Source organism: Scyliorhinus canicula, chromosome 20, assembly GCF_902713615.1.
Source record: "Scyliorhinus canicula chromosome 20, sScyCan1.1, whole genome shotgun sequence".
Classification (NCBI taxonomy): Eukaryota; Metazoa; Chordata; class Chondrichthyes; order Carcharhiniformes; family Scyliorhinidae; genus Scyliorhinus; species Scyliorhinus canicula.
Genome location: NC_052165.1, coordinates 38,964,167 through 38,988,168, shown reverse-complemented (window position 1 = coordinate 38,988,168; position 24,002 = coordinate 38,964,167). Strand labels below are relative to the sequence as shown.

The window sequence follows — 24,002 nt, the reverse complement described above, 5'->3', positions numbered from 1 at the left end:
TGGATTGGCCATGCTAAATTGCCTTTGGATTAGATGGGGTTATGGGGATAGGGTGGAGGTGTGGGCTTGTCAGGGGCTCTTTCCAAGAGCCGATGCAGACTCGATGGGCTGAATGGCCTCCTGCATTGTAAATTCTATTAGAAGTTATTGCTGTCCGTCTGGAGTTTGCACATTCTCCCCTTGTTTGCTTGGGTTTCGCCGCCACAACCCAAAGATGTGCAGGGTAGGTGGATTGGCCACGCTAAATTGCCTCTTAATTGGGAAAAATGAAATGGGCACTCTAAATTTTAAAGATTAGTCACCAAGGTGTAACAGAGTCTGCAAAATTAGGTTTTTGAATAGCACCAAATCCCATCACACCTAAACTCCCAACCCAATAATCCCTCAGACTCAAAAAAACATCAAATCCCAGCCAATCATTACCAAACCCCAAAACATAAATCAATCAAACGTCAGGCAGCACCCGAAGACATAAAAACTGTTGAAGTTTAAGAAAATTTAAGAGATTAATGGATTTATGCAAACACAGGCAAAAACGTGAAGAAAGGTCTGAGTGGAAAGTAGGAGTGGGGTGATTAATTTGCGTGCTAAGAATTACACTGAAATTTGCGTGCTAAGAATTACACTGAAAATTAATTTAAGAGCATCTGTCTGGCTTGTAATATAGGCTCACCACACTTGCTAGAAGCTACATATATTGATACATGGGGACTTTTCATCTGCAACCAAAAGAAAATGATAATGATTCAAGTATGGAAACAAAGACTAGAGATCCAGTGGAAGAAACATTAAGAGAATTAGGGTGGATGATTGAAGTCTTTCCTAATTCTTTGTGTTAAAACTTAAACAAAATAACTTTGTAGCCAACACAACAAGCATTTTATTAACATCTGATATATGAAGCTATATTTTACGATGACATACATTTCTCAATCATAAAGAAGAAAATTAATTCTGGAAAATATCCTGACTTCAATATTGTCTGCAGACTCCAAAAGCAGAAAATTGTTTCCATAAATAAACAAGTTTGTTTGTAATGTTGTACAAAACCTAAATGCAGTAAATTTTAATCATACCTTACTTTGTACGAGTAGTAGAATGTACAGAAATAGATTAATTTTAACATTTGCTATAAAATGGGCAATGTTGAATTGGGTGCTGGTTATATAACACTCCAAATCCATTTCCAGTGACTACACTTGTCCCAGTTTTCCGAAGAGATGTATGAAGGAACACCTAATTGATATCTCCAGTTTTATTTTTTTTTAATTGAGTGCCAATTTTTTTTTACAATTAAGGGGCACTATGGAGTGGTCAATCCACTTACCCTGCACATCTTTGGGTTGTGGGGGTGAGACCCATGCAGACATGGGGAGAATGTGCAAATTCCAGACAGACAGCAACCCGGGGCTGGTATTGAAACCAGGTCCTCAGTGCTGTGAGGCAGCAGTGCTAACCACTGTGCCACCATGCTGCCCAGATATCTCCTGCTTTACACACCATGTTTAAAACTGCCCCCAGTATTTTAGCATTGAGTTACAAAACAATAGCACCCATCATAAATTGGAATTTTATTTGGGGATTGTTGCAAGGAAATTGTTCAACTAAATATTTTATTGATCAAAACTTTTGAACCTGCATGAATTCATGTATGCAGAATTCCCCTGACTTGATTGGTTCATATTAACTATATGATGTCATTGGACAGAAGCAGTGAGGCTTTCTATTAGCGTGGCATATCGGCAGGTGCAAAAAACCTGAAGCTCAGTCAGGGGCAGTCTTAACTATGGAGATGCCGGCACTGAAGTAACACTTTACCTGATGATGTAGCAGCGCTCTGAAAGTTTGTGATTTCAAATAAACCTGTTGGACTTTAACCTGGTGTAGTCTTATCTCACTTCGATTCAAGTTCCAGAAGACTTTGCAAAAGTAGATGAGTTTGCAACTTCATTCCATATGTATTACATGCTCACTGACATCTTGATCAAGGCTATGTATCACTTCTTTTACTATAATCTCACACAAAAGCTAGTCCGTTGACTCAACAACCACAAGTATTCCATTTGTTTATTTCAATTGAAGACTTCTGTGGGAAGTTATGCAGTTAATTTGAAGCAGCGGGACTAGGACTTTCTTGCAATGTGCCATTTATGTTAGTGTTCAGTCCACCCGCCCACTAATCGACTGATAAGTTTGGGGGGGGGGGGGGGGGGGTAGTTGTGGAGATTTACACAAGGCTCACTGTAGTGCTCCTTTAAGGTTATACAAAGAGAAAACATTTTAACTGCAGAGGTGGAACTAAACACATCGTTTCTTGGAATTAGATGTCTGCTAAACCGCAATTTAAATTAAGCAGCACATTTTCAATCTTTGTTGAAATTTAAAAAGCATGGAGAATCCCTTTAAAAAGTTGGGTACAGAAATCCTCTCTAAGAGATCAAGTGATGTTTCCTTCCTCATGCAGCACTATTTCATGCAGGGTGCCAGCATGATTAATGTTACATCATAATTGTACCAGATATCATTTTTAAATACCTTCTGGATTGAGTTGTATCCTTCAGGGTTGGCTATTTCTAGTTTGCGAAGGAATGGACAAATATCGTTCAAACAAAAAAAATAACTGTCACAAATCACCTCTCATTAAAACTGAACCCCTATGGATTGATTTTGTTTAACGCTGCGGATTCAGGAAATCAGACTAAAACAGAAAATTTTGCAAATACTCAGTATCCTTGAAATGTTGACATTGTTACTTCCTTTACTGATCTGCCTAACTTGCTGAATTTTTCCAGCATTTCCACATTTTGTCCTCGACAGATCCTCTCATAGCAAAATGGATTTCAAGATTACTGAGAAACACGGACCCCTCGCAACATGAATGATCTAATGCATGTGGTGCCAGTTTGTACTGCACATACTTAAAAATAAACAAATCCCATAATTATTAGTTTAGTCTGTCAGACAGTAAGAGAATCATGAGGAATCACTTAAAACTGCTAATTGGAAAGATTATTTTCTTGAATTTCAGATTTATTAAACTAAATTCTTAGTATTCAATTAAAGCGTTTTCTTGACTGCCCTGGTAACTTGAATAGTTGATCAGATAACGGTCACCAATTTTATTTGAACCATTTTGATTTACCTAATGCAAACATGCTTGTTTTAATTGTATGAAGTCTTGCAACACCAGGTTAAAGTCCAATAGGTTTATTTGGAATCACTAGCTTTTGGAGTGCAGCTCCTTCATCAGGTTAGTTTTGTCAGTACTCAACTAGACCACGAAGTGGACTGCTTTACAAAATCAAGAAACTTCTAAGCTGGAATTCATTAGGAAAATGTGGGGCCATTGAAATTCCCATGAAACACTGCTAGAAAGAAAGCAGCACTGATGAGTTTGCGACTCAGAACTTTGCACCTCTCAGCCTGAATAAGGGTAAAACAAAAATCATGAATATACACTACATTTAAATAGTTACTGTAGAACATATATCAGAATACTCGAGGTAAGTAGCAGCAGTTGGTCATAGGAGGAAACTGAGGCTGACCCAAAGTTTGGATTCCAGTTAGGGTACTCTGCCAAAAAGTGAAGAGAAAATATGTTACTCATTTGTACGAACAATATTAACCATGAATTAGTTACTTAGTAGTACAAAACACCTACTTGTGAGGGCATCCCGTTTTATATCTCCTAATAACAAAAATAGTAAGTGTAAATTGCAGTTGAAATTAAAATACTTTGTCTAGAATTGACTTGCACTTGATCAACTTTAAAAAAAATAAAATTGTTAAAACTTCAATGCAGGTAACTGCATAACAAAATATTCTAATATTTAACTTACTGCATAGATTGTCGCGGCAACTGTCCTTGCACGATCCGCAAGAACTTCCTGATTTATATGGTAAAGTCCCAATATAATTTCCACTGTAAGAAAATATTTATATGGAAACTAAAATTATTACTAATATAGCAAGCTGAACAAAAGGAAAATTCTACATGAAGCTCTTATGGCAACAAATAACAAAAATAAGTCATATCTAGACAGAACTTTGAAAGTTACAAGACGTCTGGGCTGATGCGGGAAAATCGAGAGACTGTTGGCATATGAAAATTTTTAGACATAAAGGACAAAGGAAAGTAGAGCAAAATTCAATAAATGGAGCAAAGGTTTATAGTTGAAAAAACAAGCAGAAATGGCAGTAGGATATTTCAGGAAAAAATATGGAGACAACAGTAAATCGGAGCAATCAAAATACGATGGCTGAGAACAACTACCATGAGGGAACTCCAGGGCGTTTCATGTGTCTTGGATATCTGAATATGCAGGAAATCCCAGATCAGTCTTTCTGAGCTTGAGGAGCAGTTGGAGTCACTACAGGGCTTAAGGGAGGCTGAAAGTTTCTGGCAGCACACATTCCAAGAGATCCCACAGCTGCCGAGAGTTCAGAATAGTTAGTGGTGCCAACCAACACAATTGGAAGAGGCAGACAGAGCTAGAATCCTCTGGATAAGTTGCACTTTCAAACTGGTTTTAAGCGTTGAATACCTGTGGGGCTGACTACACCTGAGGGCAGAGGAGTCTATAGCACATTCTAGGCACTGCGGCAAATGATTGCATTGAAGGGTCATAACAACATGTAGAAATGCAGTGATCACTTCAAATTCCTGCTGCACTGGGACAAGCTCTGGGACAAAATTGACCCGATGAACATAAAACATACAGTGCAGAAGGGGGCCATTTGTCCCATCAAATCTGCACCAATCCACTTAAGCTCTCACTTCCACCCTATCCCGCTAACCCAATAACCCCTCCTAACCTTTTTTAGACACTAAGGGCAATTTAGCATAGCCAATCCACCTAACCTGCACATCTTTGGACTGGGAGGAAACCAGAGCACCCGGAGGAAACCCACACAGACACGGGGAGAACTCCGCACAGACAGTGACCCAGCAGGGAATCGAACCTGGGACCCTGCTGCTGTTGGGTGGTCTCCCCCTTTCTGCTTGGGTTTCGTCTGGGTGCTCCGGTTTCCTCTTACAAGTCCCAAACAATGTGTTTGTTAGGTGAATTGGGTCATAGGGTGGGGCTGCTCCCATCATGGTTGAAACTCTGACCGAGGGGCTGTTGGTGGAGTTTGAAAGGCTGTTTGCCAAACATTTGGAGGTGCTTCAGAGGAAGATGACAGCTTCGCTTAAAGAGTGGGCGGAGGAGGCAATTGCCCGAATAAAGGTGGTATTGACAAAGATGTTGGTCGAGGTGTGGGAGCAAGGAGGGAGATTGAAAGGGTTGGAGGAGGCACTGTCACAACACAGCGACCAATTCACCATGAGGAGCTGCGGAGAGTGACGGAGGTCAACAAAGGGCTCAGAGCCAAAGTGAAGGACCTGGAGGCAGAATTTGAGGATCATGGTCTGCCCAAGGTGGGTGGAGGGCCCAATACCGACTGAGTACTTTGCAAAAATGTTTCTCGAGTTGATGTGGAAGGTGGAATCGCCCGCCCTCTATGAGTTGGACAAGGCACATCGGTCGTTCAGGCCGAAGCCTATAGCAAATGAGCCACCAAGGGTGGTCATAGTCTGTTTACAGAGTTTTTGATAACATTGCTGCCACAATATGAAATATATCAGTTTCTAAATTCATCACAAGTTAGAGACACCAGAGCAGTCAAGGGGTTGGTGGTGAGATAAAGTTGCGTGCCCCCAACACACGGATGGAAACTGATATCAAGGCAGCATATGAACGAAAAATAGAGGAGGATTATGCAGGAGAAGGCATTTTAGGTGATTCTCTGGCAATGATTAGATAGGCAAATATGGACCCAGGTCTGTAAAGTTCCAATTATCTGAAGGACTGAAGAGTCTTGTTGCATAATGATTATGTGATTGATTTCAAGAACAATTACAAGAGAAAACAATTTAATACTTACGCTGGTGCATAGTTGCAGACAAAAATTACAGCTGGTCCTTTAAATCCGGAAGATTTAATTCCTTTGGGACAATCAGAAACGGCACAGCCAAGTTTATAAGATTTTGCCCAGATAACCTGGAAGAGAAAAAATATTATTTAACATTAGATACAATACCTCACATTTTATAAACAAAGTTATGATCTACATGCTATATCTATAAATACCACATATAATTGAGAAATCTAACAGGAACGGGGCTTCCGGTGGCGGCCATGGTCTGAGTGGTTGCACATTTGGCAGCTCCGCTTGTGGCGGTGGTTTTGGACCTTTTCCCCAGTTAACGGGTGGACTTTTTAATAGGAAACGGTGCAGGAGTGGTGGAAGAAGAGTTTGTTCCACCAGTGGATGGATTCGTGGACCAGAAAAAATTTGTGGTTTTAGGCTAAAGGAGCTGTTAGAGCGAGAGACTTTCCCTGCGACACAGGGGAAGATGGCAGAGGGTAAGGGACCAACCCTAACATCTCGGTGGTCTATGGAGCAGCTGGGCTAGCTGGACGGGCTAGTTCATGGAAGTGCAGTGGGTTGGTAAGGCAGGTATTTTACTCAGGATTTGGATTTGAAGACGAGGGGGGTAGCAAACTTGATAAATAAACAGGTAGCTTTTGAAGTGGATAGCATATTGAGTGGAGCCTATATTGGATCGGTTGAACCCGAGATCGGGGAGAGTTTTGGCGGTGGCGAGGGAACTGAGGGGGCTTATGGAGCGCATGGGGTGGTGGACCCATTGAGATTTGGCAGGCCGAGGGCGAAGAAATGTTCGTTTTTCTCCCGTGTGATTAGGGTGTACTCCCGGATCGATTATTTTGTGGATAGGACGTTGTTGGTGGGGGTGGTCGGTGTGGAGTATTCGGCAATCGTGGTTTTGGACCACGCACCGCATTGGGTGGATTTGCAGGTGAATTGGATGAGGGGAGGGGGGGCAGCACCCACAGTGGTTGGACGTGGGGCTGTTGGCAGATGAGGAGGTTTGGGAGCGGGTGAGGGCTGCAATTCGGGGATACGTGGAACTGAATGACATGGGTGAGGTTTCGGCCGCCACATTGTGGGATGCACTGAAGGCAGTAGTGTGGTAGTCACCACTGATGTATATATTAGGTGATTTGTGGTAAGGCCCTGTACTACAGCTACGGGGGTAGTTCCCTGCCTGCTGGCTCCGCCCAGTAGGCAGAGTATAAATATGTGTGCTCCTTGTACAGCAGCCATTTCGCCAGCTGCTGTAGGAGGCCACACATCTTAGTGTACTAAAGCCTTGATTGTATCCAACACTCGTCTTTGTGCAATTGATCGTGCATCAATTTAATACACTAAAGTTTTCAGAAGATTGACCTCCGCATCAAGCCGATCGCCTGCAGCTGGATCCGCAGTCAGACAACGCCAAAAAGGACATTCATCATTGGCTAGCCTGCTTCAAAACATACATCGGGTCTGCGCCAAACCCAATTCCTGAAGCTCAGAAGATTCAGATCCTCTACACGCGGCTGAGCTCCAACGTCTTTCCGCTTATCCAGGACGTGCCGACCTATGCAGAAGCCATGGCGCTACTGAAAGAAAACTACACCCAACGGACTAACACACTCTACGCCAGGCACATCCTCTCCACTCGTCGTCAACTTCCCAGATAGTCAGTGGAAGATTTCTGCCGTGGCCTGATTCCCCTAGTTAGAGACTGTGACAGCCTGGAACACTCGAACTTGCTCATGAGAGACGCTTTCGTCACAGGGATAGGGTCCGATTACATACGACAGCGCTTCTTAGAAGGGGCCACACTCGACCTAGCTGAGACTAAAAAGCTAGTGCTCTCGCTTACGGTCGCATCGCGCAACATCCAGGCCTACGCTCCCGGCCGCGCGGCCCACCCCTCCTGCGCATCGTGGACTCCGCAGATGGCCGCCCCATCGTGGAACTCACCAGCGATCCCCCTCAGCCAATCCCACGCCTGTGCCACGCAGCAGCCAACCAACCCTGGGGGACCCAAATGCTACTTCTGTGGGCAGTCTAAACACCCCCGACAGCGCTTCCCGGCCCGGAGCACCCTTTGTAAGGCCTGCGGCAAAAAGGGACACTTTGATGCGGTGTGCCAGGCCCGCGCAGTCGCCGCTGTTGTTCCGACTCCCCCCACGTGCGACCAGTGGGCGCAGCCATCTTCCCCTCCTTGGACCACGTGCGATCAGTGGGCGCCACCATCTTGTTCAACCCTCACCACGTGAGGCCCGTGGGCACCGCCATCTTGTTCTGCCCAGGATCATCGGGTGCCGCCATTTTGTCTTCCTCACGACACGTGCGGTTCATGGACACCGCCATCTTACCAGGACCCTTGCTCCGCGGGCAACTCATCGCCTGCCACCATCGACGACCAGCCGCGTCTCGCCTCGGTCACGATTGACCAGTCTCGCCCACACAACCTGTCAACTGCTTCCACCAACGAGAAGATCGATGTGCACGAGATATCCTGTCTACTGGACTCCGCGAGCACCGAGAGCTTCATTCATCCCGATACGGTAAGGCGCTGCTCCCTCGTGGTACACCCCACCAATCAGAGAATCTCCCTGGCCTCCGGGTCCCACTCCGTGGCGATCCGGGGGTATTGCATAGCCCCCTCACCGTCCAGGGCATGGAGTTCAGCGGCTTCCACCTCTACGTCCTCCCCAACCTCTGCGCTGCCCTGCTACTCGGCCTGGACTTCCAGTTCAACCTCCAGAGCCTAACACTGAAATTCGGCGGGCCCCTACCACCACTTACGTGCGGCCTCGCGACCCTAAAAGTCGACCCATCTTCCCTATTTGCAAACTTAACTCCAGATTGCAAACCGTCGCCACCAGGAGCAGACGGTACAGCGCCCAGGACAAAACCTTCATCAGGTCTGAAGTACAGCGACTGCTTCGGGAAGGCATTATCGAGGCCAACAACAGCCCCTGGAGAGCCCAAGTGGTAGTGGTGAAAACTGGGGAGAAACACAGGATGGTCGTGGACTACAGCCAGACCATCAACAGGTACTCGCAGCTCGACGCATACCCCCTCCCACGCATATCTGATATGGTCAATCAGATTGCACAATACCGGGTCTTCTCAACTGTGGACCTGAAATCCGCCTACCACCAGCTCCCCATCCGTAAGGTGGACCGCCCATACACTGCCTTCGAAGCAGATGGCCGCCTTTACTACTTCCTCAGGGTTCCCTTTGGCGTCACCAAAGGGAAATGGACCGAATGGTTGACCGGTATGGACTGTGGGCCACCTTTCCGTACCTGGTTAACGTCACCATCTGCGGCCACAATCAGTGGGACCATGGTTCCAACCTTGCCAAATTTCTCCACACCGTCACTCTCCTCAACCTAACTTATAAAAAGGAGAAGTGTGTATTCAGCATGAACCGCTTCGCCATCCTCAGCTATATGGTCCAGAATGGAGTTCTGGGGCCCGATCCCGACCGCATGCGCCCCCTCATGGAACATCCCCTCGCCCACTGCCCCAAGGCCCTCAAACGATGCCTGGGGTTCTTTTCTTACTATGCCCAGTGGGTCCCAAACTATGCGGAGAAGGCGCGTACATTCATTCAATCTACTCTGTTTCCCCTGATGGCCGAGGCTCACCAGGCCTTCAACCGTATCAAGGCCGACATCGCCAAGGCTGCGATGCACGCAGTCAACGAGACTTTACCGTTCCAAGTCGAGAGCAACGCTTCAGACGTCGCTCTGGCCGCCACACTCAATCAGGCAGGCAGGCTCGTGGCATTCTTTTCATGAACACTTCATGCCTCCGAAATTTGGCACTCCTCTGTCGAAAAAGAGGCCCAAGGCATCGTTGAAACTGTGCGGCATTGGAGGCATTACCTGGCCAGCAGGAGATTCACTCTTCTCACTGAACAAAGGTCGGTAGCCTTCATGTTTAACAACACACAGCGGGGCAAGATCAAAAACGATAAAATCTTGAGGTGGAGGATCGAGCTGTCCACCTACAACTACGAGATTTTGTATCGCCCCGGTAAGCTCAACGAGCCCCCCGATGCCCTATCCCGAGGTACATGTACCAGCGCACAGGTGGCCCAACTCCGGACTCTGCACGACAATATTTGTCACCCGGGAGTTACACGTTTGTACCACTTCATCAAGGCCCGCAATCTGCCCTACTCCGTCAAGGAAGTTAGGGCAATCACCAGAGACTGCCAGGTCTGTGTGGAGTGCAAACCGCACTTCTACCAGCCAGACCGTGCACGCCTGGTGAAGGCCTCAGCGTGGACTTCAAAGGGCCCCACCCCTCCACCTACCGAAACACGTACTTCCTCCTCGATGAGTACTCCAGATTCTCCTTCGCCATCCCATGCCCTGATATGACGTCTGCCACCGTCATCAAAGCCCTCAACACCATCTTCGCTCTGTTCGGCATCCCCGCCTACGTCCACAGCGACAGGGGATCCTCATTCATGAGTGATGAGCTGAGTCAGTTCCTGCTCAACAAGGGTATCGCCTCACGTGAGGACGATCAGCTATAACCCCCGGGGAAACAGCAGGTGGCGAGGGAGAATGGGACAGTCTGGAGGGCCGTCCAGCTGGCCCTACGATCAAGAGATCTCCCGGCTTCCCGCTGGCGGGAAGTCCTCCCCGACACACTGCACTCCATTTGGTCACTCCTATGCACTGCGACTAATGACGCCATGAACGTCTCTTTGCCTTCCCCAAGAAGTCCTTATTATCTTTATTTTTATTGTCACAAGTAGGCTTACATTAGGGTTAGTTACTGCAGGCATTGTCAAACTCAGGGGTGCGGCCCGCGGTTGGGTCGCAGGCAGGTGTCGGGAGGGTCGCAGAGCCGTCCATCGTGGCGCTCCCGATTGCGCAAATCAGCGCACAACAGCCGCAGCAGTCGGCTTGTAACAATGCTGGCTGCGAGCGGCCTTCAAATTGGCCACGAACAGATTTTTAAAAAATTTGGCCATAATGCTCATGCGTGCCCGACCATCGGTGCATGTGCAGTGCGGCCAAATTTTTTTTTTATATGGTCGCAGCCTTTTTTTTCCAAGTTCGGGGAGGCCAAAGGGACAAAGCAACCATTGGGGCCAATGGGACCCAAAACCATTTCCTCCATTTTTGTCAGCAACAAACAAGGTAAGAGAAAATGGTGGGTCGCGCAGTGTGGTAAACCACTGTTGCACCTGTATTAGGTGATGTACGGTAGGACCTGTACTACAGGTTCGCCGGTAGTCTCTGCCTGCTGTATAAATATGCGTGTCCTCCAGCTAGCAGCCATTTCGTCAGCTGCTGTGAGAGGCCACACATCTTATAGCAATAAAGCCTCTGTTGGATTCAACTATCGTCTTTGTCCAATTGATCGTGCCTCAATTTATTGCCATAAGATTTTCTGAAAGATGGACCTCCGATTCAAACCAGATCGCCTGCAGCTGGATCCGCAATCAAGCAACGCCAAAAAGGACTTTAATCACTGGATAGCTTGCTTCGAGGCCTACATCAACTCAGCGACCACTCCTGTTTCGAAGGCTCAGAAGATACAGATCCTGTACTCAAGGTTGAGCTCCAACGTGTTTCCGCTGATCCAGGATGCCCCGAATTCCGCCGACGCCATGGCACTCCTCAAAGAAAACTACGCACAGAAAACGAACACGCTCTTCGCCAGGCACGTACTCGCCACTCGCTCTCAACTCCCTGGTGAGTCCATAGAAAACTTCTGGCGGGCCCTAATCCCACTCGTCCGGGACTGTGACTGTCAGGCCGTTATGGCCACCGAACATTCCAACCTTCTTATGCGCGATGCGTTCTTAACGGGGATTGGGACGGACCTCATACGCCAGAGACTGTTAGAAGGGGCCACACTCGACCTAGCTGAGACAAAGAAGCTAGCACTCTCCATGACGGTTGCCTCACGTAACATTCAGGCCTACCCCGCCAGCCACGTGGCCCACCCCTCCTCGACCCCACAGACACCCACCCCAGCGGGGGCCTTACCCAGCCAGTACGCCTGCGCCACATTACAGCCCGCGCATCCCGGGGGTCCCCGATGTTACTTCTGCGGCCAGCAGAAGCACCCCCACCAATGCTGCCTGGCCCGCGCTACCCTTTGAAAGGCAAAAAGGGGCACTTCGCCGCGGTGTGCCAGGCCCGCGCAGTCGCCGCTATTGCCCCACCCCTCTAGTCTACACACAATGGGCGCCGCCATCTTCACCTCCCTGGACCACGCGCGGCCAGTGGGCGCCGCCATCTTCACCTCCCGGGGCCACACGCAGCCAGGGGGCGCCGCCATCTTCACTTTCCTGGGCAACGCGCGGCCAGTGGGAGCCACCATCTTCACCTTCCTGGGCCACGCTGGTCGATGCGGTGGCCAGGTTGTGCGGACGAGACTGGTCGATCGTTACTGAGGCGAGTCGTGGTCGGTTGCTGCTGACGTCGGGTGATTGGGAGCCTGGGGAGCCCAGGTCCTGAAATGCCGGCCAGTGGGCGCCGCCATCTTGTCCAACCCCTGCAACGTGCGGCCCATGGGCGGCACTATTTTGTCCCCCGCAGGATCCTCAGGCGCCGCCATCTTGGCTCTCCCACGGTTCATGGACACCGGCAGCATTTCAGGACCTGGGCTCCCCATCATACGACGTCAGCGGCAACCGACCACGACTCGCCTCAGTAACGATCGACCAGTCTCGTCCGCACAACCTGGCCACCGCATCGACCAGTGTGAAAATCAACGGCCACGTGACCTCCTGCTTGCTGTACTCCGGGAGCACTGAAAACTTCATACACCCGGACAGGACCTTCATCAGGTCCGAGGTCCAGCGGCTGCTACGGGAGGGCATCATCGAGGCCAGCAACAGCCCCTGGAGAGCTCAAGTGGTAGTCGTTAAAACTGGGGAGAAACACAGAATGGTCGTGGACTACAGCCAGACCATCAATCGGTGCCCGCAGCTCGACTCGTACCCCCTCCCACGCATATCTGATAAGGTCAGACAGATTGCACAGTACCCGGTCTTCTCAAAGGTAGACCTCAAATCCGCCTACCACCAGCTTCCCATTCGTAAATCGGACTCTCCATACACCCCTTTCGAGGCAGTCGGTCGTCTCCATCACTTCCTCAGGGTTCCCTTCGGTGTCACTAACGGGGTCTCGGTCTTCCAAAGGGAGATGGACCAAATGGTTGACCGGTATGGTTTGCGGGCCACTTTCCCATACCTAGACAACATCACCATCTGCGGCCATGACCAGCAGGATCACGATGCCAACCTCGCCAAATTTCTCTGCACCGCCACTCTCCTCAACCTCACCTACACCAAGAAGCGCGTGTTTAACACGACCCGCTTAGCCATACTCGGCTATGTGGTCCAGAACGGAGTTCTGGGGCCTGATCCCGACCACATGCGCCCCCTCATGGAGCTTCCCCTCCCTCACTGCCCCAAGGCCCTCAAACGCTGCCTGGGGTTCTTCTCGTACTACGCCCAGTGGGTCCCAAACTATGCGGACAAGGCCCGTCCACTCGTTCAGTCTACCCTCTTTCCCGACGGCCGAGGCGCAACAGGCCTTCGCCCTTATCATAGCCGATATAGCCAAGGCCGGGATGCACGCAGTAGACGAGACACTGCCCTTTCAAGTAGAGAGCGACGCATCGGATGTCGCCCTAGCCGCCACCCTCAATCAGGCAGGCAGACCTGTGGCATTCTTTTCCCGCACCCTTCATGCCTCAAAATTCGGCACTCATCCGCCAAAAAAAGAGGCCCATGCCATCGTTGAAGCTGTGCGGCATTGGAGGCATTACCTGGCCAGCAGGAGATTCACTCTCCTCACTGACCAACGGTCGGTAGCCTTCATGTTCAATAATACACAGCGGGGCAAGATCAAAAATGATAAAATCTTGCGGTGGAGGATCGAGCTCTCCACCTATATTTACGAGATTTTGTATCGCCTCAGCAAACTCAACGAGCCCCCAGACGCCCTATCCTGATGTACATGTGCCAGCGCACAAGTCGACCGACACCGGGTCCTGCACGACAGCCTTTGTCACCCGGGAGTCACACTGTTGTACCACTTCATTAAGGCACGAAATCTGCTCTACTCCGTCGAGGAAGTACGGACAATCATCAGGGACTGCCAGGTCAGTGTGGAGTGCAAGCCACACTTCTACCTGCCGGACCATGCACACCTGGTGAAGGCGTCCCGCCGCTTTGAACACCTCAGCATGGATTTCAAAGGGCCTCTCCCCTCCACCGACCGGAACACATATATTCTCAGTGTGGTCGATGAGTACTCCAGGTTCCCCTTCGCCATCCCATGCCCCGATATGACGTATGCCACCGTCATCAAAGTCGTAAACACTATCTTCGCTCTGTTCGGTTTCCCCGCCTATATCCCCAGTGACAGGGGATCCTCATTCATGAGCGAAGAGCTGCGTCAGTTCCTGCTCAGCAGGGGTATCGCCTCCAGCAGGACGACCAGCTACAATCCCCGGGGAAACGGGCAGGTAGAGAGGGAGAACGGGACGGTATGGAGGGCCATCCAACTGGCCCCACGGTCCAGGAACCTCCCAGCCTCTCGCTGGCAGGAGGTCCTCCCTGATGCATTCCACTCCATTCGGTCACTGCTGTGCACCGCTACTAACAACACACCCCATGAACGTCTTTTAGCCTTCCCCAAGAAGTCCACATCCGGGGTGTCGCTCCCGACTTGGCTCGCAGCTCCAGGACCAGTCCTGCTTCGTAGGCACGTCCGACTCCACAAGGCGGACCCGTTGGTGGAAAGGGTGCAATTGCTCCAAGCCAACCCCCAGTATGCCTACAACGGCCTCCAAGATACTGTCTCTCTCAGGGACCTGGCACCAGCAGGTTCCACACACACCCAGCTCTCCAGCCCGGCACCAGCCTCCCCTCCCCCGGCGCCCCCAGCATTAACCCCACCAGGACCATCCGTCCTTCCCCTACCCACACCCGAAGATGAAGTGGATTTCGGCACACTCCCGGAGTCACCGAACATCAGGCCAGCACCGATATCGCCGACACCGCTATGTCGCTCTCAGCGGAACAACAAGGCACCGGACCGGTTAAACCTCTAATTGGCACCAGACTTGAAAAGACATTTTTTTGGATCAAATACTGTAAATATTAACTCATTGTTGTATATAGTTCTCCACCACCTCCGTCGTGGCTCGCAAAGGTTGGCCAAGTTGGGTCCCGAAGGTTGGCCGGTTGGTACAAATGGGTCCCCGGAAAAAAAGTTTGAAAAACACTGAGTTACTGTAATGAAGTTACTGTGAAAAACCACCAGTCACCACGCTCCGGCGCATGTTTGGGTACAGAGAGGGAGAATTCAGAATGTCCAAATTACCGAACACACACGTCTTTCGGGTCTTGTGGGAGGAAACCGGAGCACCCGGAGGAAACCCGTGCCGACACGAGGAGAATGTGCAGACCCACACAGACAATGACCCAGCCGGGAATCGAACCTGGGACCCTGACACTGTGAAGCCGCACTGCTAACCACTGTGCCTTGCTGCCCTTAGAAAGTGATAATGGGGGATGTGTTGGTATGGGAGCAGATGGAGGCAGCCTACTATAAAGACTCGAGTTTGGGGGCATTGTTGATGGCACCTCTGCCATTCTCGCCAGGCAGGTATTCCACAAGCCCGGTAGTGGTGGCAGCTCTGAGGGTGTTGGGATAGTGGTGCAGCACCTGAGGCTGGAGGGGGCATCGGTTTGAGCACCGATCTGTGGGAATCATCGGTTTACTCCGGGGGGTGGGGTGGAATTGAGCGGTTTGGAGACTTATTCATTGGGGGCAGCTTCTCAAGATAGGAGGGGTTAGAACATAGAACAGTACAGCACAGAACAGGCCCTTCGGCCCTCGATGTTGTGCCGAGCCATGATCGCCCTACTCAAACCCACGTATCCACCCTATACCCGTAACCCAACAACCCCCCTTAACCTTACTTTTTAGGACACTACGGGCAATTTAGCATGGCCAATCCACCTAACCCGCACATCTTTGGACTGTGGGAGGAAACCGGAGCACCCGGAGGAAACCCACGCACACACGGGGAGGACGTGCAGACTCCGCACAGATAGTGACCCAGCCGGGAATCGAACCTGGGACCCTAGAGCTGTGAAGCATTTATGCTAACCACCATGCTACCGTGCTGTTGGAGGAATTTGAGTTGCCCACCTTGTCCTGCAGCCCCTGGGGTGGCAGGTGAGGGACTTTGTCCGGAAGCAGGTATCATCCTTTCCTCACCTTCTACCCGAGGGCTGCAGCACAAGGTGGTGTCAAGAACTGGGGAAAGGAGGTTAAAGTGTCAGAAATTTACAAGGGGTTGATGGATTGTGAGGGAGCCCTGATAGGGGTAGTGAAGCGTAAATGGGAGGAAGAATTGTGGAGGGAGGAGAGACTAGGATTTTGGAGGAGGCTTTGAGGTCTTGAACGCATTCTCGCCGTGCACTAGGCCTTATGTAGTTTAAGGTGGTCCACAGGGCATATATGACGGTGGCCAGCATGAGCATGTTTTTTGAAGTGGTGGAAGATAAGTGTGGGAGGTGTGCGGGTGGGCCCATGAATTATATCCACATGTTTTGAGCTTGTCCGAAGCTTGGAGGACTCTGGCAGGGGTTTGCCATCGTTATGTCGGAGGTTTTGAAGGTGAAGGTGGTCCTGAGTTCAGAAGTGGCGATCTTTGGAGTGTCAGATCTTATTAGAATGGAGGCCCCAGAAACCGAGGGTGTGGGTGAGTAACCTGGCAGCGTTTCTTAGGCTGGAGAAGATAAAGTTTGGAGATGGCAGCTGCTCATCGACTTCATTGAGAACAGTTAAGATGTCAGCAGTGGGGGTAAAATAGGAGCGGCGACAGTGGACATGTCTGCTTTGTCCCCCTGTACAGCTGGAAGTATTTAGAGCTGGTGGTGTTGGTCCGTACACTCGCCATCGGGGTGGTGTACTGAAGTCTGACCCAGGAGATAGGGGAGCTGGGGAGCGGAATGATGGGGTGTTAGGCATTTAGTTAGTTTGGTTATTTGCAGCCCTGTTGGCTTGTTTTTTTTTGTGGTTGTGTTAATGTGTAAATATAAAAATGCCTCAATAAAATATTTTTTCAAAAAAAAAAGAAAACTAACAGGAACAAATCGCAAGACTTTATGCCCTTCTGTTACTCTTGCATCACATACCCGTGAATAGATAAAAACAATGGCTATTTTTACATTTTAAAAAGGTGCAAAAAATCTGGACAACCTGCCCTGACAAAGTGCAACCCAGAGGAGAGAGGGCCAGGTACTTATTTTGTAGTTTCTGTACAGATACCAAATAGTGATGCTAATGTGGGGCATTATTTATTTATTTACTTTATTTTTTTTTTGTTCAAGAGGTCAATTTATTGCATTCAGAAATTATAAAATGTTGTTAAGATCCTGTTCAAACTGATCTAACAAAAACAATGTGACAATGTTAAAAAAGACAGAAGTAAATATTGTTCACATCAAAAAACAATGTACATCAGGTGGTAGAAGATCAAAATTATAATTATGACATGGTAAAGTGTGAATTTTCACTCATGTTGGTTGAAAAAAAATCAAAGATCTCATATGATCAAATCCTCCATTTGCAGATCATTCTTAAATCACATAGAACACTGTTAATTCTGTTGCATTCTATAAATACAATCAAATCAGTACCATGTAATAGATTGAGTGTTTAATTCTGCATCTAAACCTCTAAACATTTGAAATCTTAGGCTTTATCACGTAAAAATAACATGACACAGGACAACAAATACAATCAAAAACGGATTTAAATCAGACGTTTAACACATTGAAGGAATCCAACTTGTGCATCTTTAACCAAGTGTTTTCACTACCCCCACCCTAAAAATATATATCCAAATATGTACTTTGGCAACAATATCAATGAGGACATTGAAATCCATATTGGCTCAGGAAATAATGATATCTGTTGGCCCCTTCTTAAGACAATAATTTCCCTATTCTGTGGGACAACGTGATCATGCGAAATGCAGTGGAAATTAATTCCATTACAATACACCTTTTCCAAATGCAATTTGCTCCAGGCAGTTTAAAAAAAAACATTCCTGTCTGCTCCTGCAAATCTGCAAAAAGCAGCATCGTCTAATAACTCGCCATTTAATTTTGATACAAGAGTAGCTTGAACACCAATTTAAGTGATGCATTTGAAAAGCAAACATTTGATGCCAATTCTGAAATCATTTAAAATGTTGAATCTTTATTGCATTCTGCAATGTTCGGGCAGCACGGTAGCATGGTGGTTAGCATAAATGCTTCACAGCTCCAGGGTCCCAGGTTCGATTCCCGGCTGGGTCACTGTCTGTGCGGAGTCTGCATGTCCTCCCCGTGTGTGCGTGGGTTAGCTCCGGGTGCTCCGGTTTCCTCCCACAGTCCAAAGATGCGCGGGTTAGGTGGATTGACCATGCTAAATTGCCCATAGTGTCCTAAAAAGTAAGGTTGGGGGGGGGTTGGGTTACGGGTATAGGTTGGATACGTGAGTTTGAGTAGGGTGATCATTGCTCGGCACAACATCGAGGGCCGAAGGGCCTGTTCTGTGCTGTACTGTTCTATATTCTATATTCCTGCCACTCCCTAACCAGTTCCATCCCCAATTCCCATTTACAACTGTACATGAGAACTACAAAATTCTCCTGTAATCTTTATGGTTAACAATGTGACCAGATAAATAAAATATAGTCATAAGATTCAGATTAGACATCTGCAATAAATTTGATTGCTGGTTGCATCTGGGAATAAAGACTCAGTGCAGTCAGAGTCCGTTTTATTTGCAACTCCCAGAAAACTTGCAGTCAACACTGCAGTTCCATCAAACGACCTCTGTCCTGGAAACTTTTTTACCATTTCTGTTTATTTATTATCTCATCCCTTGTAGTGAAAGTTGGTGCATCTTCAACATTAACTCCATCTGCCATTTCCAAAACCTTCTCCATAAGTTGCTCACTGTAACGGCAGCCCATGAAGATATGGTTGGCCCAGACCATGGAGAGAGTGACCAGGTAATCCATGCGCTCCCGTGGGTAGTAGGAGAGGTTCCGCGCCAGGAAGCTCCGGCGCGCCGTCCAGTGTTTGTCGCTCTCGGACAGGCGCCGGAGCTGCTCCAGGCTCAGGTCGGCCATCTCCCGGTTCCGCTTGAGGAAATCGTCCAGGCTGGTATCCGCCATCTTCCCGGCAGCTGTGGGGGATTATTTTAATCAGATGACGGAAGCACATAGCATGGGAAATACTGTGATCATAGGTGACTTTGATATATGATGCTCGATCAATTATTCTAGAAGTGAGATTGGATGACAATTGAAAGCTTTATTGTACTAGATGTTTCCCCCAGCAGCGCAGGTACAGAATGCAGCTGCTGGGGAGACACAGGCTCTTATAGTCCGCCTTACTGGGCGGAACCAGCAGGCAGGCTTCACCAATGATATAGCAGTCTCAGGCGCCTCCCACACCAATGGTCTTACAGGATTGTCCAGGGTGCCGTAATACCCCTAATACCGACTACCACATTCACCCCCGGTTAAAAAAAAGAGTCCGGCGGGGTGGTGGTCTCACGTCATACAGTGGTAGAGGTTGAGGTTATGGTGGTACCCGATATACATTAGCACAGTGTTTTGCCTCGTTACATGTCGCAACTACAGTATTTATTTACAGTCAGAATGAAGCGATTAGTCGATATCGGGGGCCATGGTCGTCCTCTGCGATCGTTGTATCTTCGGCGGTGATGCAGGCGCCGGCTCGGGCATCCGTGGCTCCGGGAGCATGGATTTGGCTTCTTCGGCAGCTTTATCACCCCTGGATGGGACCAGTGGGAGGACCGATCCACCTGGGAAGGGGGCGGCTGTGGGGTGCACCGATGGGAGGGAGGGGGGTGGTGGTGGTGGGGGTGTGGGTGGGTATCCAGCGGGCGCCAGGTCCCGAAGGGAGACCATATCCTGTCGGCCGTCGGGGTACGCCACATAGGCGTATTGAGGGTTAGCATGCAGGAGGTGGACCCTCTCGACCAATGAGTCCGATTTGCGAGCCCGCACGTGTTTGCGGAGCAGGATGGGTCCAGGAGCTGCCAGCCAGATTGGGAGCGAGGTTCCGGAGGAGGACTTTCTAGGGAACACAAGAAGACGTTTGTGAGGTGTTTGGTTGGTCGTGGTACACAGCAGTGATCGGATGGAGCGGAGAGGATCAGGAAGGACATCCTGCCAGCGGGAGACTGGGAGATTCCTGGACCATAGGGCCAGTAGGACGGTCTTCCAGACCGTTCCGTTCTCCCTCCCTACCTGCCCGTTTCCCCGGGGGTTGTAACTGGTCGTCCTGCTCGAGACAATGCCCTTGCTGAGCAGGAATTGACGCAGTTCGTCGCTCATAAAGGAGGACCTCCTATCGTTGTGTATGTAGGCGGGGAAACCGAACAGTGTAAAGATACTGTGGAGGGCTTTTATGACGGTTGCTGCGGTCATGTAGGGGCAGGGGATGGCGAATGGGAACCGGGAGTACTCGTCAATCACGTTCAGGAAGTACGTGTTGCGGTCGGTGGAGGGGCACTTTGAAGTTCATACTGAGGTGTTCAAAGGGTCGGAAGCCTTTATCAGCTGCGCTTTCTCTGGCCTGTAAAAGTGCGGCTTGCACTCCGCGCAGATTTGGCAGTTCCTGGTGGCGGTCCTGACCTCCTCGATGGAGTAGGGCAGGTTGCGGTTCTTGATGAAATGGAAGAATCGAGTGACCCCCGGGTGGCAGAGGTCATTGTGGAGGGTGCAGAGTCGGTCCACTTGTGCATTGGCACATGTGATGCGACCATCAATTCACTCAAGACATGAGTAGAAGTAAACCGTGGCTTTAATCAACTTTGAACAGTGCCTGCCTGCGACTGAACCAATGCTGAGAACTGCCTGCAGGTCGACTGCTCTTTATACCTCCCTTCAAGGGGGAGGAGCCATAGGCGGAGCCCATACATGCCCCAACATGTTCCCCCATGGATAATGCCATACAATGGCCCATAGGAGAAGCCCACAAGGGCAACAGTATAGCACAGATACAAATAAACAAATACAAGTGCGACAACACAGATACAAATACACTGCTGGATTTTAATATAATACATTCACCACAACATGTGCTGCAGGATAGGGCATCAGGAGGCTTGTTTAGCTTCCCGGGACAATAGAAGATCTCATAGTTGTAGGTGGAGAGCTTGATCCTCCAACGTAAGATCTTATCGTTCTTTATCTTGCCCCGCTGTGCATTATCGAACATGGAAGCAACCGACCGTTGGTCAGTGAAGAGTCTCCTGCTAGCCAGGTAATGCCTCCAATGCCGCACAGCTTCTACTATGGCCTGGGCCTCCTTTTCAACTGAGGAATGGCGGATTTCTGAAGCGTGGAGGGTGCGTGAGGAGAAGGCCACGGGTCTGCCCGCTTGGTTGAGGGTGGCCGCCAGAGCTACGTCGGCCATGTCGCTCTCGACTTTGAAGGGAAGAGATTCATCGATTGCGTGCATCGTGGCCTTTGCAATGTCTGCTTTGATGCGGCTGAAGGGGAAAAACCGACAGGGGAAAAACCGTGGACTGATTAGTGGGCGGGCCTTGTCTGCATAGTTGGGGACCCACTGGGCATAATATTTTAAAAATCCCAAGCAGCGTTTCAGGACCTTGGAACAGTGTGGGAGGGGAAACTCGATGAGGGGGCGCATGCATTCAGGATCTGGGCCTATAACTCCATCATGCACTACGTAGCCGAGGATGGCTAGACGGTCGGTGCTGAACACGCATTTGTCCTTGTTGTAGGTTAGATTAAGGATTTGTGCGGTATGTAGGAATTTTCGGAGGTTGATGTCATGGTCCTGCTGGTCGTGGCCGCAGATGGTGACGTTATCGAGATACAGAAACGTGGCCCGCAAGCCGTATCGGTCCATCTCCCGTTGGAAGACCGAGACTCTATTTGTGCCACCGAAGGAATCCTTAGGAAGTGGTAGAGTCGCCCATCTGCTTCGAATGCAGTGTATTTGCGGTCGCTATGGCGGATGGGCGGCGGATTTCAGATCAACCGTGGAAAAGACCTTGTATTGTGCAATCTGATTGACCAAATCAGATATGCAGGGGAGAAAGTATGCGTCGAGCTGCGTATACCCGTTGATGGTCTGACTATAATCGATGACCATCCTCTGCTTCTCCCCGGTCTTTACAACCATTACTTGAGTTCTCCAGGAGCTGTTGCTAGCCTCGATAATGCCTTCCTTCGCTGGACTTCCGACCTAATAAAGGTCCGGTTCTGGGCACTGTACCGTCTGCTCCTGGTGGCGATGGGTTTGCAATCCGGGGTGAGGTTTGCAAAAAGGGAAGGTGGCTCGACCTTGAGGGTCGTGAGGCTGCAGACAGTGAGGCGGGTATAGGGTCGCCGAATTTAAAAGTTAAACTTTGGAGGTTACATTGGAAATCTAACACTAGGAGCTTGGCAGCGCAGAGGTGAGGGAGGACGTAGAGGCGGAAATTTTTTAATTCCCTTCCCTGGACCATGAGGTTCGCTACGCAGAACCCTTTGATCTATACAGAGTGAGACCCGGAGGCCAGAGAGATTCTTTGATTAACTGGGTGGATGGGAGGAGAACAGCTCCTTACCATGTTGGGGTGTATGAAGCTCTCTGTGCTCCCGGAGTCGATCAGTCCACACCCAAGAAAGCCAAAGACCAACCGAATGTGGATCCTACATTGTAGATACGAAAATACTGGCAAAAGACCTGGCTGGGCGACTGGATAACTGCATACCAGAGGTAGTGGCGGAAACCAGATGGGCTTTGTCATGGATAGAAAGCTAACAGCAAACCTCGGGCGCCTGCTGAACATGCTTTCACTAGCTTTTGGAGCACTGCTCCTTCCTCGGGTGAATGAAGAGGTAGGGGCCTGTTCTGTGCTGTACTGTTCTATGTTTCAGAAACATTTATATAGACCAAGTCAAAGATGCAAAAGATGTATCGTCATGTATTACATGTGGAATTGCTTTGGGTGGTGTTGCTGATCGCCAGCCGAGCAGGATACTTCGTCACTGTATTAGGGAGGCAAAGGTGTCGGCCCACCTCCCCATGAATAGTTCTGGCTGGTCTGAAACCCCGAAGACTGCTACTTCCGGGCTTTGCTCCACCTCACCCCCACACCCTTGGACATAGCTTCAAAGAAGGCTGTTCAGAACCCGACTGGGGCAAGCCCAGAACATGTGGATGTGGTTGGCCAGGCCTCCATGGCACCGTTCACATTCGTCCTCCCACCTCCGAGAAGAACCTGCTCATTTGGGTTCTAGTTGGGTGCGCTCTGTGCACCACTTTCAGTTGCATTAGGCTTAGCCGTGCTCATGTGGAGGTGGAGTTGGCCCTGTTCAGTTCTTTGTTTCAGAGTCCCGACCCTATTTCTATCCCTACTTCTTCCTCCCATTTCTCCTGCGTTTCGCCAGCAGTAAGCGTGCCCCCTCTAACAGTCGTCCATATAGGTCCTCGCAGTCCCCCCCCCCTCCCCACTCAGGTTGCTCACATCCAACTGTTCCTCTAACGTTGAGTGTCTAGGTGTCTGTGGGTATGAAGTCTTCTCCTTGTAAGTGTCAGAGTTTGTTCACGTTGGGCAGTTGTAACCTTTCTGTCATGTCCTTTAAGGTCGCTAGTCTGTCGTCCGTGTGAAAGTCCCCAACTGTCAGCGCCCATCTGCCCTGACTCCACCTCTTAAAGGTGGTGTCCACCATGGATGGCGTGAACCTAAGTTGCCGCAGATGGAGGCCATGGTGGACATTTCGGTCAGACCGAAGTGTTGTCTCAGTTGGTTCCAGGTCCGGAGTGTGGCTGCTACCACTGGGCTTGTTGAGTGTCTCGCTGGCAGGGATGGGAGTACTGTTGTAGCGAGGGCTCGGAAGGATGTCTCTATGCAGGAACTCTCCTCCATTGTCACCCATTCTGTTTCTGGTTCTTTCACCTATCCCCTCACTCCCACTGCTCTGGCAGCCCAATGGTAGTATTGTAGATTTGGGAGGGCCAAGTCTCCCATACTTGATTTTCTCTGTCGGAC

The 24,002-nt window shown here is 49.5% G+C and overlaps 2 protein-coding genes across 2 annotated transcripts in view; both read right to left on the bottom strand.

Moving 5' to 3' along the window:
- Positions 1-3,239: 3,239 nt before the first annotated feature.
- The window catches only part of glipr1a (GLI pathogenesis-related 1a), a 115,740-nt gene continuing 94,977 nt past the window's right edge, over positions 3,240-24,002 (bottom strand). Inside the window, 4 exon segments of the mRNA XM_038780958.1 lie at positions 3,240-3,573; positions 3,662-3,688; positions 3,840-3,922; positions 5,926-6,041. Of these exon segments, the coding sequence (XP_038636886.1) occupies positions 3,473-3,573; positions 3,662-3,688; positions 3,840-3,922; positions 5,926-6,041 (327 nt within the window). The 3' untranslated portion in view covers positions 3,240-3,472.
- LOC119955089 (CDKN2AIP N-terminal-like protein) lies at positions 18,675-19,143 on the bottom strand. The gene has a single exon (XM_038780959.1). The coding sequence runs from the start codon at positions 19,135-19,137 to the stop codon at positions 18,811-18,813; it is 327 nt and encodes a 108-aa protein (XP_038636887.1). The 5' UTR covers positions 19,138-19,143; the 3' UTR covers positions 18,675-18,810.